Genomic DNA, 12994 nt, shown 5'->3' on the forward strand with positions numbered 1-12994 from the left:
CGAGATGCTGTCCCTGCCGCCGCTGCACGGCGAGGCCGGCGACGCGCTCGCGGACCTGCCCGCCAACAAGCTGCGCCACCTCGTCAAGGGTCCGTGTCTAGTGTATATAGTCAGTGCTCCAGCAACGAGATGCTGTCCCTGCCGCCGCTGCACGGCGAGGCCGGCGACGCGCTCGCGGACCTGCCCGCCAACAAGCTGCGCCACCTCGTCAAGGGTCCGTGTCTAGTGTATATAGTCAGTGCTCCAGCAACGAGATGCTGTCCCTGCCGCCGCTGCACGGCGAGGCCGGCGACGCGCTCGCGGACCTGCCCGCCAACAAGCTGCGCCACCTCGTCAAGGGTCCGTGTCTAGTGTATATAGTCAGTGCTCCAGCAACGAGATGCTGTCCCTGCCGCCGCTGCACGGCGAGGCCGGCGACGCGCTCGCGGACCTGCCCGCCAACAAGCTGCGCCACCTCGTCAAGGGTCCGTGTCTAGTGTATATAGTCAGTGCTCCAGCAACGAGATGCTGTCCCTGCCGCCGCTGCACGGCGAGGCCGGCGACGCGCTCGCGGACCTGCCCGCCAACAAGCTGCGCCACCTCGTCAAGGGTCCGTGTCTAGTGTATATAGTCAGTGCTCCAGCAACGAGATGCTGTCCCTGCCCCTTATTTTATCTCAGAATGCTATTTACACCTTTTACTTGTTCTGGATAATTTGTATACTATAGGTACATCACTCATCACGCAAATAAGATAACATGTTTGTATTTTATTTACAGGTCGTCCAAGAAGACTAAAAACCAGAGCACCATCTCGGCCTATCACGGATCAATCACAAGACATAGACGAAGGTGATTTCCGAAATTTAAATCTGTTTTATTTTCTCTAGAAATGATAGTTATAGTTATCTTCTGCTTCTCAAAATTTAACTTCAGTTTGATGATGATGCGACATAGGGCTCGCAGAAAAATTAATATCATTTGTTTTGTCGTCATCATGAGCTGCTCCTTTCAGCTCTTTCCAGCCAAGACCCAATGTTCTTCTCAATTCGTTGAGCTGATATTCATATTATCCAAGTGAGACTGGTGATCGTCTAATCTACACTTTACGCTACGGTGTTTAAGATTGGACACTTTAAATATAACATGTAAATAATGTTCCAGGTCTAGACGAGTTCTGGCGCACATGCCGCACGCCGCCGGGCAGCGAGGAGGCCTCGCTATCAGCACGCACGCCGCTCACGTCGCGCTCTCTACACTCGCTGTCTTCACTCGCGTCGCCCTCGCCGCTGCGCCGCTCGCCCGCGCTGCCGAGAGACGACACCATGTACGTGTGTAGTGTATACTAGACTAGTCCCACACGGCAGCAAGGAAGCCTCGCTATCAGCACGCACACCGCTCACGTCGCGCTCTCTACACTCGCTGTCTTCACTCGCGTCGCCCTCGCCGCTGCGCCGCTCGCCCGCGCTGCCGCGAGACGACACCATGTACGTGTGTAGTGTATACTAGACTAGTCCCACACGGCAGCAAGGAAGCCTCGCTATCAGCACGCACACCGCTCACGTCGCGCTCTCTACACTCGCTGTCTTCACTCGCGTCGCCCTCGCCGCTGCGCCGCTCGCCCGCGCTGCCGCGAGACGACACCATGTACATGTGTAGTGTATACTAGACTAGTCCCACACGGCAGCAAGGAAGCCTCGCTATCAGCACGCACACCGCTCACGTCGCGCTCTCTACACTCGCTGTCTTCACTCGCGTCGCCCTCGCCGCTGCGCCGCTCGCCCGCGCTGCCGAGAGACGACACCATGTACGTGTGTAGTGTATACTAGACTAGTCCCACACGGCAGCAAGGAAGCCTCGCTATCAGCACGCACACCGCTCACGTCGCGCTCTCTACACTCGCTGTCTTCACTCGCGTCGCCCTCGCCGCTGCGCCGCTCGCCCGCGCTGCCGAGAGACGACACCATGTACGTGTGTAGTGTATACTAGACTAGTCCCACACGGCAGCAAGGAAGCCTCGCTATCAGCACGCACACCGCTCACGTCGCGCTCTCTACACTCGCTGTCTTCACTCGCGTCGCCCTCGCCGCTGCGCCGCTCGCCCGCGCTGCCGAGAGACGACACCATGTACGTGTGTAGTGTATACTAGACTAGTCCCACACGGCAGCAAGGAAGCCTCGCTATCAGCACGCACACCGCTCACGTCGCGCTCTCTACACTCGCTGTCTTCACTCGCGTCGCCCTCGCCGCTGCGCCGCTCGCCCGCGCTGCCGAGAGACGACACCATGTACGTGTGTAGTGTATACTAGACTAGTCCCACACGGCAGCAAGGAAGTCTCGCTATCAGCGCGCACGCCGCTGCACTCGCTATTTTCATTTAAAAATAGTCGGTGGTGCCAAAAATACAATCGATGCCAGCAGCCGGGTCCACATTGACCGCATGCCTCGCGTGCTAAACGTCCGTGCTCATGTGCGCACGTTTGTCTTGCCCGAGGAAATCTGCTCGGCAAGATGCGGCCCTCGGTGAGCTGTTCAAAATATTTATTCACGAGAGCACATATTTACTGCCGTGAATCGTGAATGATTTCGTTTTTTTAATCCTTGTTCAAAAGAAAATGCGAAAACCTCGAATTACGTGCCACGCGAATATATACGTGCAGAGTATTTTGAACAGCTGACCGAGGCCCGCCATCTTGCCGAGCAAATTGGCTCGGGCGACGCAAACGTGCGCGCCTGAGCACGTTTTGCGCGTGATGCGTGGTGTCAGTGAGGCTGAGGACCCGGCTAATGACGTACTATTACTATAATGTGCTTGTGCATTATTAAAGATTTATCTATATGAACTTTTACTTTCAGGTATAGCGTAACGTCAGGCGAAAGCACACCGGTTTTATTAGAATGCGGTAAGTTATATTGCCACTCAATCAACTAGTGAATTCTGCTTACATTTAAATGGCTGTTTAGTCTGCTTAGTTAAATTATAATAGTTAATATTGAAGAGCAGGCAAGCATGGCCGCGTGATAAACGATATAATGTCAGACCGGTCCTTTTCGCAGTATTTGTAAGTGTAGCCTGTAGTGTGTGTGTGTATTTGTATGCCTGTGTGGAGACGGGTTAAGAATTTCACCACCCCCTTTCTTCCCGTGGGTGTCGTAGAAGGCGACTGTGGGATATGGGTTAAATTGTGGCGTAGGTGAGAGGCTGGCAACCTGTCACTGCAATGTCACAGTTTCGTTTTCTTTCAACCCCTTATTTGCCAAGAGTGGCACTGAAGCTTTAGTAGTTTCATGTGCTCTGCCTATCCCTTTATGGGATACAGGCGTGATTGTATTTTATGTTATGTTTGTAAGTGTAATAGAGAAGCACCGATGCGATAAAGTTTATCCCACTAGTGTGCTACACCCGCAGATTATTTTGCTCGAGCGTTTTAAAAAAATTAAGCTGTTTTTGTACTCGCTCAGTACGAGAAACATGAGGATCATAATACCATCTGACCTTATTGTTTAGTGTAATCTTCTAGAAGGTGTTGAAACAGTTTGCCCTCTTTCAACAGAAGTGTCGCGCTGCAAATCTTCGGACAACGTGGGCGCCAAGGCAGCTCCCACCACCCCGCCGCCGTCTCGATCGTCGGATGATGTCAATGCTATGGGTAAGTCCCTTGTATTGAGTGATATTCGCTAGGCGAACTTCGCTTTTTGTTTTATTGGGATTTGCTACATTACTTTTAAATTTATACTAATCGAACAGAAGCTAGCCATTGCTAGATTGTCAACGGTAGGTACAAGTAATGACTGGGTTTTGCAGTGCGGAGTCTATGTTACATTGGCATGTTGACTAGGCCAGTTGGTATAGGAATATATAAACATAGTCTACAAGCCAATAGTTAGCGCTCCGTAGCGGATCGTAGTCATCTCTCTCTATGACTCTTTTATATTAGTACGACAGTGACTCAGGCTATGGTCATGTTGGCTACACGGCTTGATGCTGACAAGACATCGTACTGCCAAGTCAAAAATTACGCAAAAGTATTAAAAGGTTAAAATATTATAAATCACTCAACAATTATTCAAAGCCAATAATATTCCGCATGAAAAATGCAAGCCATTCTGGCTGCGTGATTAAAGCTAAGTTATTTATTGGGCATATTAACGCGCTATGGATTTCACCGCCGCGATTGCGCGAGCACTGCTTACGAGCCGAATGAACCGCTTGACATAACGCTTAATACTGGTTGGTCAATCAAGTGCTGCAAGTTGTAATTGTCAATCTTAAGGTGAAAATAAAATCAAACTTCTTATCCTCGACTAGTATATTTCGTACTGGTCGAAGGAACCTTACAGAGTTAAATCCGGTACAAAAACACTGCAATTTATATGAGAACTGAGAGTTTCCAACAATCCATACAAATGGCAGTTGGGTCCGTCTATACTATAGCTTATACATGTGAAATCAAATTGGTAATACAAAATAATCTTTTCTGGATCTAAAAACTACAGCCAACTTTTACTATAGGACCGTCTTCGAAAACATCACTTAAAAATCTACGTCTCCATACTGATCCCTTGCAAAGGGCCTGGCCGGACTGCCATGGTAAAATCGCCCCTGGCTAAATATGAAATATTGATATGCAGGATTATTCGTATTGTTACTACATGTACTACTACTGAATATTATGCCTCAAACTATTTCCGTTTATGAAAAAAATTAAAAAAAAGAAATTTTGTTTTTTATTTTTTTCTTTAAAACCGCGTATCCGATTAACTTGTTCTTTGGATATTTTATAGATATATTAGGGATACATCAATTAAAAAAAAATGAACTTCCTGACTTTTTGTTAAGGTGGCTCGCTTTCCATACAAAAAACATCTACCATTTATTTAGTCACCGCACACTACAAATAAATAAAAATATGCACATACATCTACTATACATTATCCATCGTCGCAGTATTGAACGAAATACATTGTTTCATACAGAAATCATGGACAAATCCATGTGAATTTTTTATTAATTTAACGAAAATGTGCGTGCCAAATTTTGTGTACAGACACAGAGCCGTCATATTTCGCGCATTTTTAGTTGACATTGTCATCAGTGACACTTGGCTCTTGACAAGTAATTATTTAAAGATATTGGTTTACTTAACTCAAGCAGACTCAGAAATAATGACGCATTTTGTCAATAAAGATACATATCGTGTATTTCGACACTGCTAGTGTAAATCGAAATGGCGTCTCGGTCAAATGCATTGACTATGAAACAGGAGATCTCGAGTTCGATTCCGGAGTCTTTTTTAATCATTTGAACTTTTTTTTGATTTATTAAGTTTTTTTTTATATTTTTTAATAGAATAAATATTCTATTAAAAAAGACTCTTACTATATTTCTTTCCTATTTTTTATTTTCATACAAAAATACAATACAATCTTTATTATGCCTTTGTTGATAAAATAAAATATTACACGTCAGGTCAGGTACATAGGTCATAGTGTGGGCATAGTATTAGTAATGTTCTGACTTCCTTACACTTACTGAGATAGTTGACCTATGTTATTGTTGTGTGAATGTTTTTCTTCAACAACTAAATAGTTATATATATGAATATGTATGTAGGTATGTGGGTAGCTTTTGCACATTGTAATTTTTGTGTTCGAAACGTCGGGATGAATTGTAAATTCATTATACACGATTTAATCCGTTTTCATAGTTTTTATTTCATGAGTAACTATCGCGGTAACTGAAGACAATATTAACTAAATGGTTACAAATAATAATTATCATCAATATAATCTGGTCCAGGCAGGCAATTATGGTCGCGCGATAAATGATAAAACATCTGGCCGTCCCTATAATCGCACTTACTAATAGTGCGACAGGGACGGCCTGATATTTTATCGTCTATCGCGCGACCATGCTACCCGTGCTGTACTAGCTTTTGCCCGCGGCTTCGCTTGCGGTAGAAAGAGACAAAAGTAGCATATGTCACTCTCCATCCCTTCAACTATCTCCACTTAAAAAACATGTCAATCCGTCGCTCCGTTTGGCCGTGAAAGACGGACAAACAAACAAATAAACACACATTATCTTTGGTGAAACAACGAATTCTTCCACTTCAGATTATAGAGTAACCAGCTTTTCCCATTTATAATAAACTAGGTTTTGACCGCGGCTTCGCTCGCGTAAGAAAGAGACAAAAGGTAGCCTATGTCACTATCCATCCCTTCAACTAAATCCCCTTAAATAATCACGTCAATTCGTCGCTCCGGTTTTGCCGTGAAAGACGGACAAACAAACAGACACACACCCTTTCTTATTTGTAATTTTAGTATGGATTTGACATTATTATTTATATTTAAATAATTATATACGTATAGCCTAATTTCGTCGGTAACCGCGTGTTATGTAATGGCGTCTTTGGTGAACAGTCGCCTGTCACGCCGTGAAACTGAGTTCGAGTCCCGGGATTCTATAAACTTTTTGTATTTTTTTTGGATATAAATTTCGTATTTTTTATTGACCAAGCAAGAATGGAGCCGAAGGTATCAATTTTATCTTAGAGAACATATTGATTTTTTTATTGTCATTTTGATTTCCCATTTATTAAGTTGAGATATAAAACACAACTTTTAATACCCTCGCTAAATATAATATATTCTCGAAATTACTCCTTAGATAAAAAAAGTCCACTTGAGTTTTTAAAGCACTACGATACTCAGTTAACTATTGCATTTTCATTTAGGTACTAATTTAAGATTTCAAAAGCGATTTGAATACCCTTGCTCCATCGAAAATAAACAATTCGAAAAAAAAAATCATTCGAATCGTACTTTAGAAACTAATATTTATCTACTTATACTTTTTGGAATTTTTAAAATATCAGATTAGGATAATTATGTTAGAAATTCTGAGTTCGACGAACCCAAAAATTATTACCATGTAAGAGAATAGGTTTTTAATCTTTTTTGTGGAAAACGCTCAGTAACTACTGTACGAGTACATATACATTTATGTATAATAATAAAACAAAAAATAGTGTCTCATAGTGTTGTGTTCCTGCCGGTGAGTAAGGCTGCCAGAGCTCAACGAGGGTGCGGGGTGCTGACGACGGGAGGACTTACGGAACTAATTTGTTCCGTCTATTGTCCTTTGAGTCGTCGGCAACCCAAACCCTCCTTTGAACTTGTACACTCCTTTTTGCTGTGCACACACAGCAAAGGGGAGTGTACAAGTTTCTAATGGGGCGGCAACGTGCATGCGACACTCTTTGAGTTGCAGGCGTCCATAGGTTACGGTGACCGCTTTCCATCAGGCGGACCGTATGCTTGTTTGCCACCGACGTAGTATTAAAAAAAAAAGAGAAAAAGTCCTGGATTCGAACCCAGTACTTCCATGCAAATCATTCGATGGCACGTATTTACCGCAAGGCTATTTAAACAAGCTGTCGCCGCGTGAAATTATCGACTAGAAGGAATACAAAAACACTGTTTGTATGTGTGTGAGTGGTACTTAAAAATAGTGTAAAATAGTAAATTTATCTACATTAAGGGGATTAACGTTACAATGAGAAGTTGAATGTATGTTGTAATACGTCAATTTTAATATTAAATGTTCGCGAAGCATAATTGAAAGTATATAAATGCCTGTACGACTCCACAAAAAAAATAAGACCGGTAATTTGCAGATTAACGCCATCTAACGCAGCCTGAGCTTCGGGTAACCTAGGCGAGCCACCTTAAGTACATTTTTTTTTAAATTTATGTTTAAAATTTTTTTTTTACCACATACGAGTTAGCGACACCTACTATATTTTCATATAATAATCGCGATTTTATACTCTATTACATATATTTTTATCAAAAATATTAGTTTGGATCAACAATGTCAAAATAAGTTATTTATGTATTATTACCCTTTAGTACTTAGTACGTTGCTCCTGGAAAGAGATGTATGAAAATTTTGGCATAATTAATGGAAGATTTTTTTTTAATTGGGATATGTACATTATAGGCCGAAGTTATTTTTCATCAACCCTCCCCACTCCTCCCCCCACTGCGTCACCCATCTACCCCCCCTTAAAGAGCCGAAAATGCGATTTTTCTCGATTTCTGACAAAACCGATTAAGATACAGAAAAAGCGTGTAGGAACGAAGTAATCTTTAATAAATTTACTACAAATCTCTCATAAACACTTTAGTGCTAGCACTTATAGTTTTCGCGCAATCCGTCACGAAAGTTGCTCCTTTCTTCAATTTTCTTTAATGAATGAAAAGTTTTCTCCTTAAATGTTTACGAAATCATCGGTTTGATAGTACTAAAATATTATAAACTCAAGAATTAATTTCAGGGGAAAAAATCACTACCATGGGCGGGACTTGAACTCACGGCCTCTAGATTGATAGATATGATAGATAAATAACGCTAGGGGTACCATTGATTCATATAGTAGAAAGCTGAAAGATTCGCTAACTAGAGATGAGCTTTTGGTGGCTCAGTTGGTAGAGCCCTCGAGTTTCTATTCAGAAGCCGTGAGTTCAAGTCCCATCCATGGTAGTAATTTATCCCCTTAATTTAATTATAGTCATGAGTTTACAATATTTTAGTCGTATCAAACAAATTTCGACGATTTCGTAAGCATTTTGGGAGAACACTTTAATATTCTTTAAAGAAAATTGCAGCAAGGACCAACTTTCGTGACGGATCACGCGAAAACTATAAGAGCTAGCACTAAAGTGTTAATGAGAGATTTGTAGTAAATTTATTAAGGATTATTTCGTTGCTACACGTTTTTCTGTATCTTCAACGGTTTTGTCAATAATTTAGAAAAACCGCATTTTGGGCTCTTTAAGGGAGGGTAAAGGGGTGACGCAGAGGGGGGAGGGGTAGGGAGGGTTGATGAAAAATAACTTCGGCCTATAATGTACATATCCCAATTAAAAAAAAATCTTCCATTAATTATGCCAAAATTTTCATACATCACTTGTCAGGAGCAACGTACTAAGTACTAAAGGGTAATAATACATAAATAACTTACTTTGACATTGTTGATCCAAACTAATATTTTTGATAAAAATATATGTAATAGAGTATAAAATCGCGATTATTATATGAAAATATAGTAGGTGTCGCTAACTCGTATGTGGTAAAAAAATTTTATTTAAAACATAAATTAAAAAAAAAAATGTGCTTAACAAAAAGTCAGGAAGTTCATTTTTTTTTAATTGATGTATCCCTAATATATCTATAAAATATCCAAAGAACAAGTTAATCGGATACGCGGTTTTAAAGAAAAAAATAAAAAACAAAATTTCTTTTTTTTAATTTTTTTCATAAACGGAAATAGTTTGAGGCATAATATTCAGTAGTAGTACATGTAGTAATAATACGAATAATCCTGCATATCAATATTTCATATTTAGCCAGGGGCGATTTTACCATGGCAGTCCGGCCAGGCCCTTTGCATACATATTAATGAATACCAGAATTCACATATTTTTTCTGCCGAATTCGATATAAGTCCCATAGTAAAAGTTGATCGTAATCGTGAATAGATCCAGAAAATATTATTTTGTATAACCAATTTGATTTCACCTAGTATATTTGACCACCGCTATTATGGAGTCTGCAGTTTCTCTCCATCCTGTCTACTGTTATAGTGTGTGCGCTTGTCCGGCTACCTGTGCTTGTAAAGTGTAAGTGTGTGTGCTTAGGGAACGGGTGCGCGCGCACGCCCGGCAAGGCGCGGCCCTGGTCCGTCGCCGGCGTCAACCCGGACAACGCCGCGTGTACCACAGGTGAGATGAGATGCCTGCCGCAGACTTGGCGCGCGAGTACACAGTGACGCCTTCGCATCTCCGCGCTATGTACACGATTTAATTCAATTGAAATAACTAAATGGCATAGCACAAAAATGGCGGCGGGCTTTAGGCGCCTCGTACCGTGTACATAGCGCGGTGGTGCGGTTTTGGCGCGGAGGCGACACCGTGTACTCGCGCCCTAAAGCCTCCGCCACACATAAAGCGTTTTGATAGCGTAGCGTTAGCGGAGCGCATTGATAGCGGTGCGCCGGACGAACGCTAGCTTTCCGCTCGCAATCCGCGCGCATTCCGCACGCAATCCGCGCTCATTAGTTCCCGCCGGCGTCCGCTAGGCGCAACGCCAGCATTCGCCCAGCGCACCGCTATCATTGCGCTCCGCGTACGCTCCGCCTACGCTCTCAAAACGCGCATGTGTGGCCGAGCTTTAAGTCTGCGGTAGATATCTCTACAGTTTGACGTTTGCCTGGCTTACATTGTATAACTCTCGTTCGCACTAATATACCAGTGCGAGCAGGATGTATGAAAAGTGATTTAAGCATACGTTAGCACTATATCAGTGTTTGGCACGGTGTTACCAAGAGGGAGTAAGCGATGAGCTACTACAGAAAAAAGAACCAAAGCTCTTGTGTAAATAAAAGAGATGCGATGATATTTTATAATTCGTTGCTGAGCGATGAACTATAAATCGCTCGCTATTTCATTTATTTATACGAGAGCGACTATCTTTTGTTGTCATCGCATACTCGCCTGTGGGACCAGTGCCGGGTGAGGCGCTTCGGCCAATCACCTATCTTTATGGCCCGAATGCAATGCCTATCATTTTTGCGAACTTTTATTTGCCTTTTGCTCTTCTGTTTCTGAAACTCTTAAATCTCGAATCTGTGCAATACAAAGAGTGGAGTCACTTATAATTGCTGTTCTTATAATCTTTGATAGAGTTTTCATTTATATTCCAATTCTAATAATAAATTTACAAAAGAACACATTATTATTCTTAGTTCAGGTTATTGAAATAAAATGTAACATTTAATTGTACAAATGACGAATTTATCTGGTTGTTATCTATCTGAAGTGTGGAACATTTCAATCTTCTTTTATCTTCTTTTATTAATTTCTAAAAATAACAGACATGTTGCATGCCAGTATACTTCTACTTTCATTTCTAAATGGATTTTAAACATGTGTTTACTTACTGTTTTACTCATAGACTCCACACGCTTGCTATTCGTATTTGCTGCATTAGGGTCTTAAAATGTTAAATCAGGTACCTCCAAAAAGTCAAACTGTCAGAGTCATCAGTTTCACTTTTCGTATAGGAGATACACAAAATATATTACTTGGTAGCCAATGTAGCCCATATTCATTTGCTAAGCTCTTAGTTGTTACAAGTATAAAATTATTGTTGAAGTCCATTTTCAGACTTATATAAAAAAGTTCAATTTATAAACAGGAAGTGTCGCTGTGGTCGCATACAACACAAAATTTTACTTCTAAGCGGCCCCCAACATTAACAACTGTATTATCAAGGTGGATTTATCAAACAGTTTGATACTAAATACGGTTTTAATGTATAATGGTGGGTCCACATAGGGCAAAGCACGTCTTCGCGAGGCAAATATGCTATGTACGAGCACAGTGCTACCCTTTATGTGGACGCGGCTAATCATTAATCACTATAATCGAATGTAGTAGTATAAACCAGACCAGTAGCTTTACTTTAGCAGCTAACATAGCAAGCGTAGTGTAGTCGTGTTGACGTGGGTGGTGGTCGACAGAGGGCGTGGAGGCGTGCGTCGGGGGCAGCATCGTCGGCATCACGCCGGGCGCCGCACTAACCAGTAACATCCTTTCAGACGCTATTTTGTACTGAGCTACTAGTGTCAATGTGCCGTCTGGCCTGTATCTAGGTAAAAATGCTCATCGCTGCTTACTATGCGCTTGTGTTTGCATGTTACTCCATTCATTTAACTCACCGGGGATTTGGGAGTTTTGAGATTCGTATCCTGTTGAGTGAGTGTGAACAGCCTGATTAATTCCTAGTCACACTCTTAAACAAAGTAGGAAAATGCAGAGATCGATTATGGATCGGTTGCGCTATACGCACAATACACTTGCGAATAGATTATTCGCAACTCGTATATCGTATACATTTCGCACTAGCATCGTATTATCCTATTTTATTATGTTTTTGACGTGATAACGTCTAATAACTCGTTACTACGGGCTGCATGCACGAAAAAGATGACGTCATTGTCCCGTTCCGCAAGAGAGCGAGAGCGCGGCACGGACGAGAGAGAAGCGTGATGGGCTCGAGCGATCGCTGGCAGAGGGCCGCGAAACGCCCGCCTGTATAGTCGCGCGGCACGTACTGCTTTTCTGAGTATTACGTAATACGTAGTAATTTATTAGTACTAGTGATCTTTTTGACGTGATAACGTCTAATAACTCGTTACTACGGGCTGCATGCACGAAAAAGATGACGTCATTGTCCCGTTCATTCCGCAAGCGAGAGCAAGTGGTTTGTGTATGGACGGTTGGGGTATAAGCAAAAGGGGCCCGATTTTAGGACAGAAAAACTATGATTTAATATGATTTGCATGTCTTCTATCTTAAACGATTTCAACCTACGTATTGAGCATGATCATGTTTTTAGCCAACCACCTTTTTACTTTGAACAGATACAACACTTTGTGATTGACACACATGTATATTACCTACTACACGAACTTATGCATCAACCAAGTTTTAATTATTCAGTAGATAGTTTTCAAATTCTGTAGTTGAAGTTAGTTCAATATAAAATTTGATTTATCTTTGCATGTTCCTAGCACGAGTATATGCATCATCTTAAAGTGCGCTTCAATAATCATTAACTTTTGTGATTACAGGTTCAATGCTACGAGATCATCCGATAACTCCAGGTAAGTTCACTTACCTTACACAATGTCTGACAAAAAAGTGAAAATTATCTTGTTTATTTAAAAGGGACGAAATTACAGTATTGCCTCTTTTAATTACTTTGTTACTCTTCTTGTCAGATTTTACCTAACCATTAATCAATGTTTATTCGACATATTCTTTAATATTTGAATATTGGTTAATGGTTATGAAAATTACGGTACGCTATAACTGGCCACATTATGCCAAAATGAATTTTACTTAGGCACCAATATACAATGTAAATTTTTGGTACAAAAGGG

General features: G+C 41.9%; 1 protein-coding gene across 7 annotated transcripts in view; it reads left to right on the top strand.

The window, feature by feature from the left end:
• The window catches only part of LOC125231683 (F-actin-uncapping protein LRRC16A), a 34295-nt gene that overhangs the window by 18920 nt on the left and 2381 nt on the right, over positions 1 to 12994 (top strand). For 2 of the 7 annotated variants that reach the window (XM_048137200.1, XM_048137201.1), the window contains 7 exons: positions 759 to 830; positions 1143 to 1305; positions 2835 to 2881; positions 3533 to 3628; positions 9687 to 9770; positions 11570 to 11632; positions 12683 to 12715. In XM_048137200.1, coding sequence (XP_047993157.1) covers positions 759 to 830; positions 1143 to 1305; positions 2835 to 2881; positions 3533 to 3628; positions 9687 to 9770; positions 11570 to 11632; positions 12683 to 12715 — 558 coding nt within the window. Of the gene's footprint in view, positions 1 to 758; positions 831 to 1142; positions 1306 to 2834; positions 2882 to 3532; positions 3629 to 9686; positions 9771 to 11569; positions 11702 to 12682; positions 12716 to 12994 lie in introns of all 7 variants that reach the window. The other 5 variants (XR_007177656.1, XR_007177657.1, XM_048137203.1 and 2 more) reach the window with 5 other exon arrangements.

This window comes from Leguminivora glycinivorella, chromosome 12 (genome assembly GCF_023078275.1).
Source record: "Leguminivora glycinivorella isolate SPB_JAAS2020 chromosome 12, LegGlyc_1.1, whole genome shotgun sequence".
NCBI classification, from domain to species: Eukaryota; Metazoa; Arthropoda; class Insecta; order Lepidoptera; family Tortricidae; genus Leguminivora; species Leguminivora glycinivorella.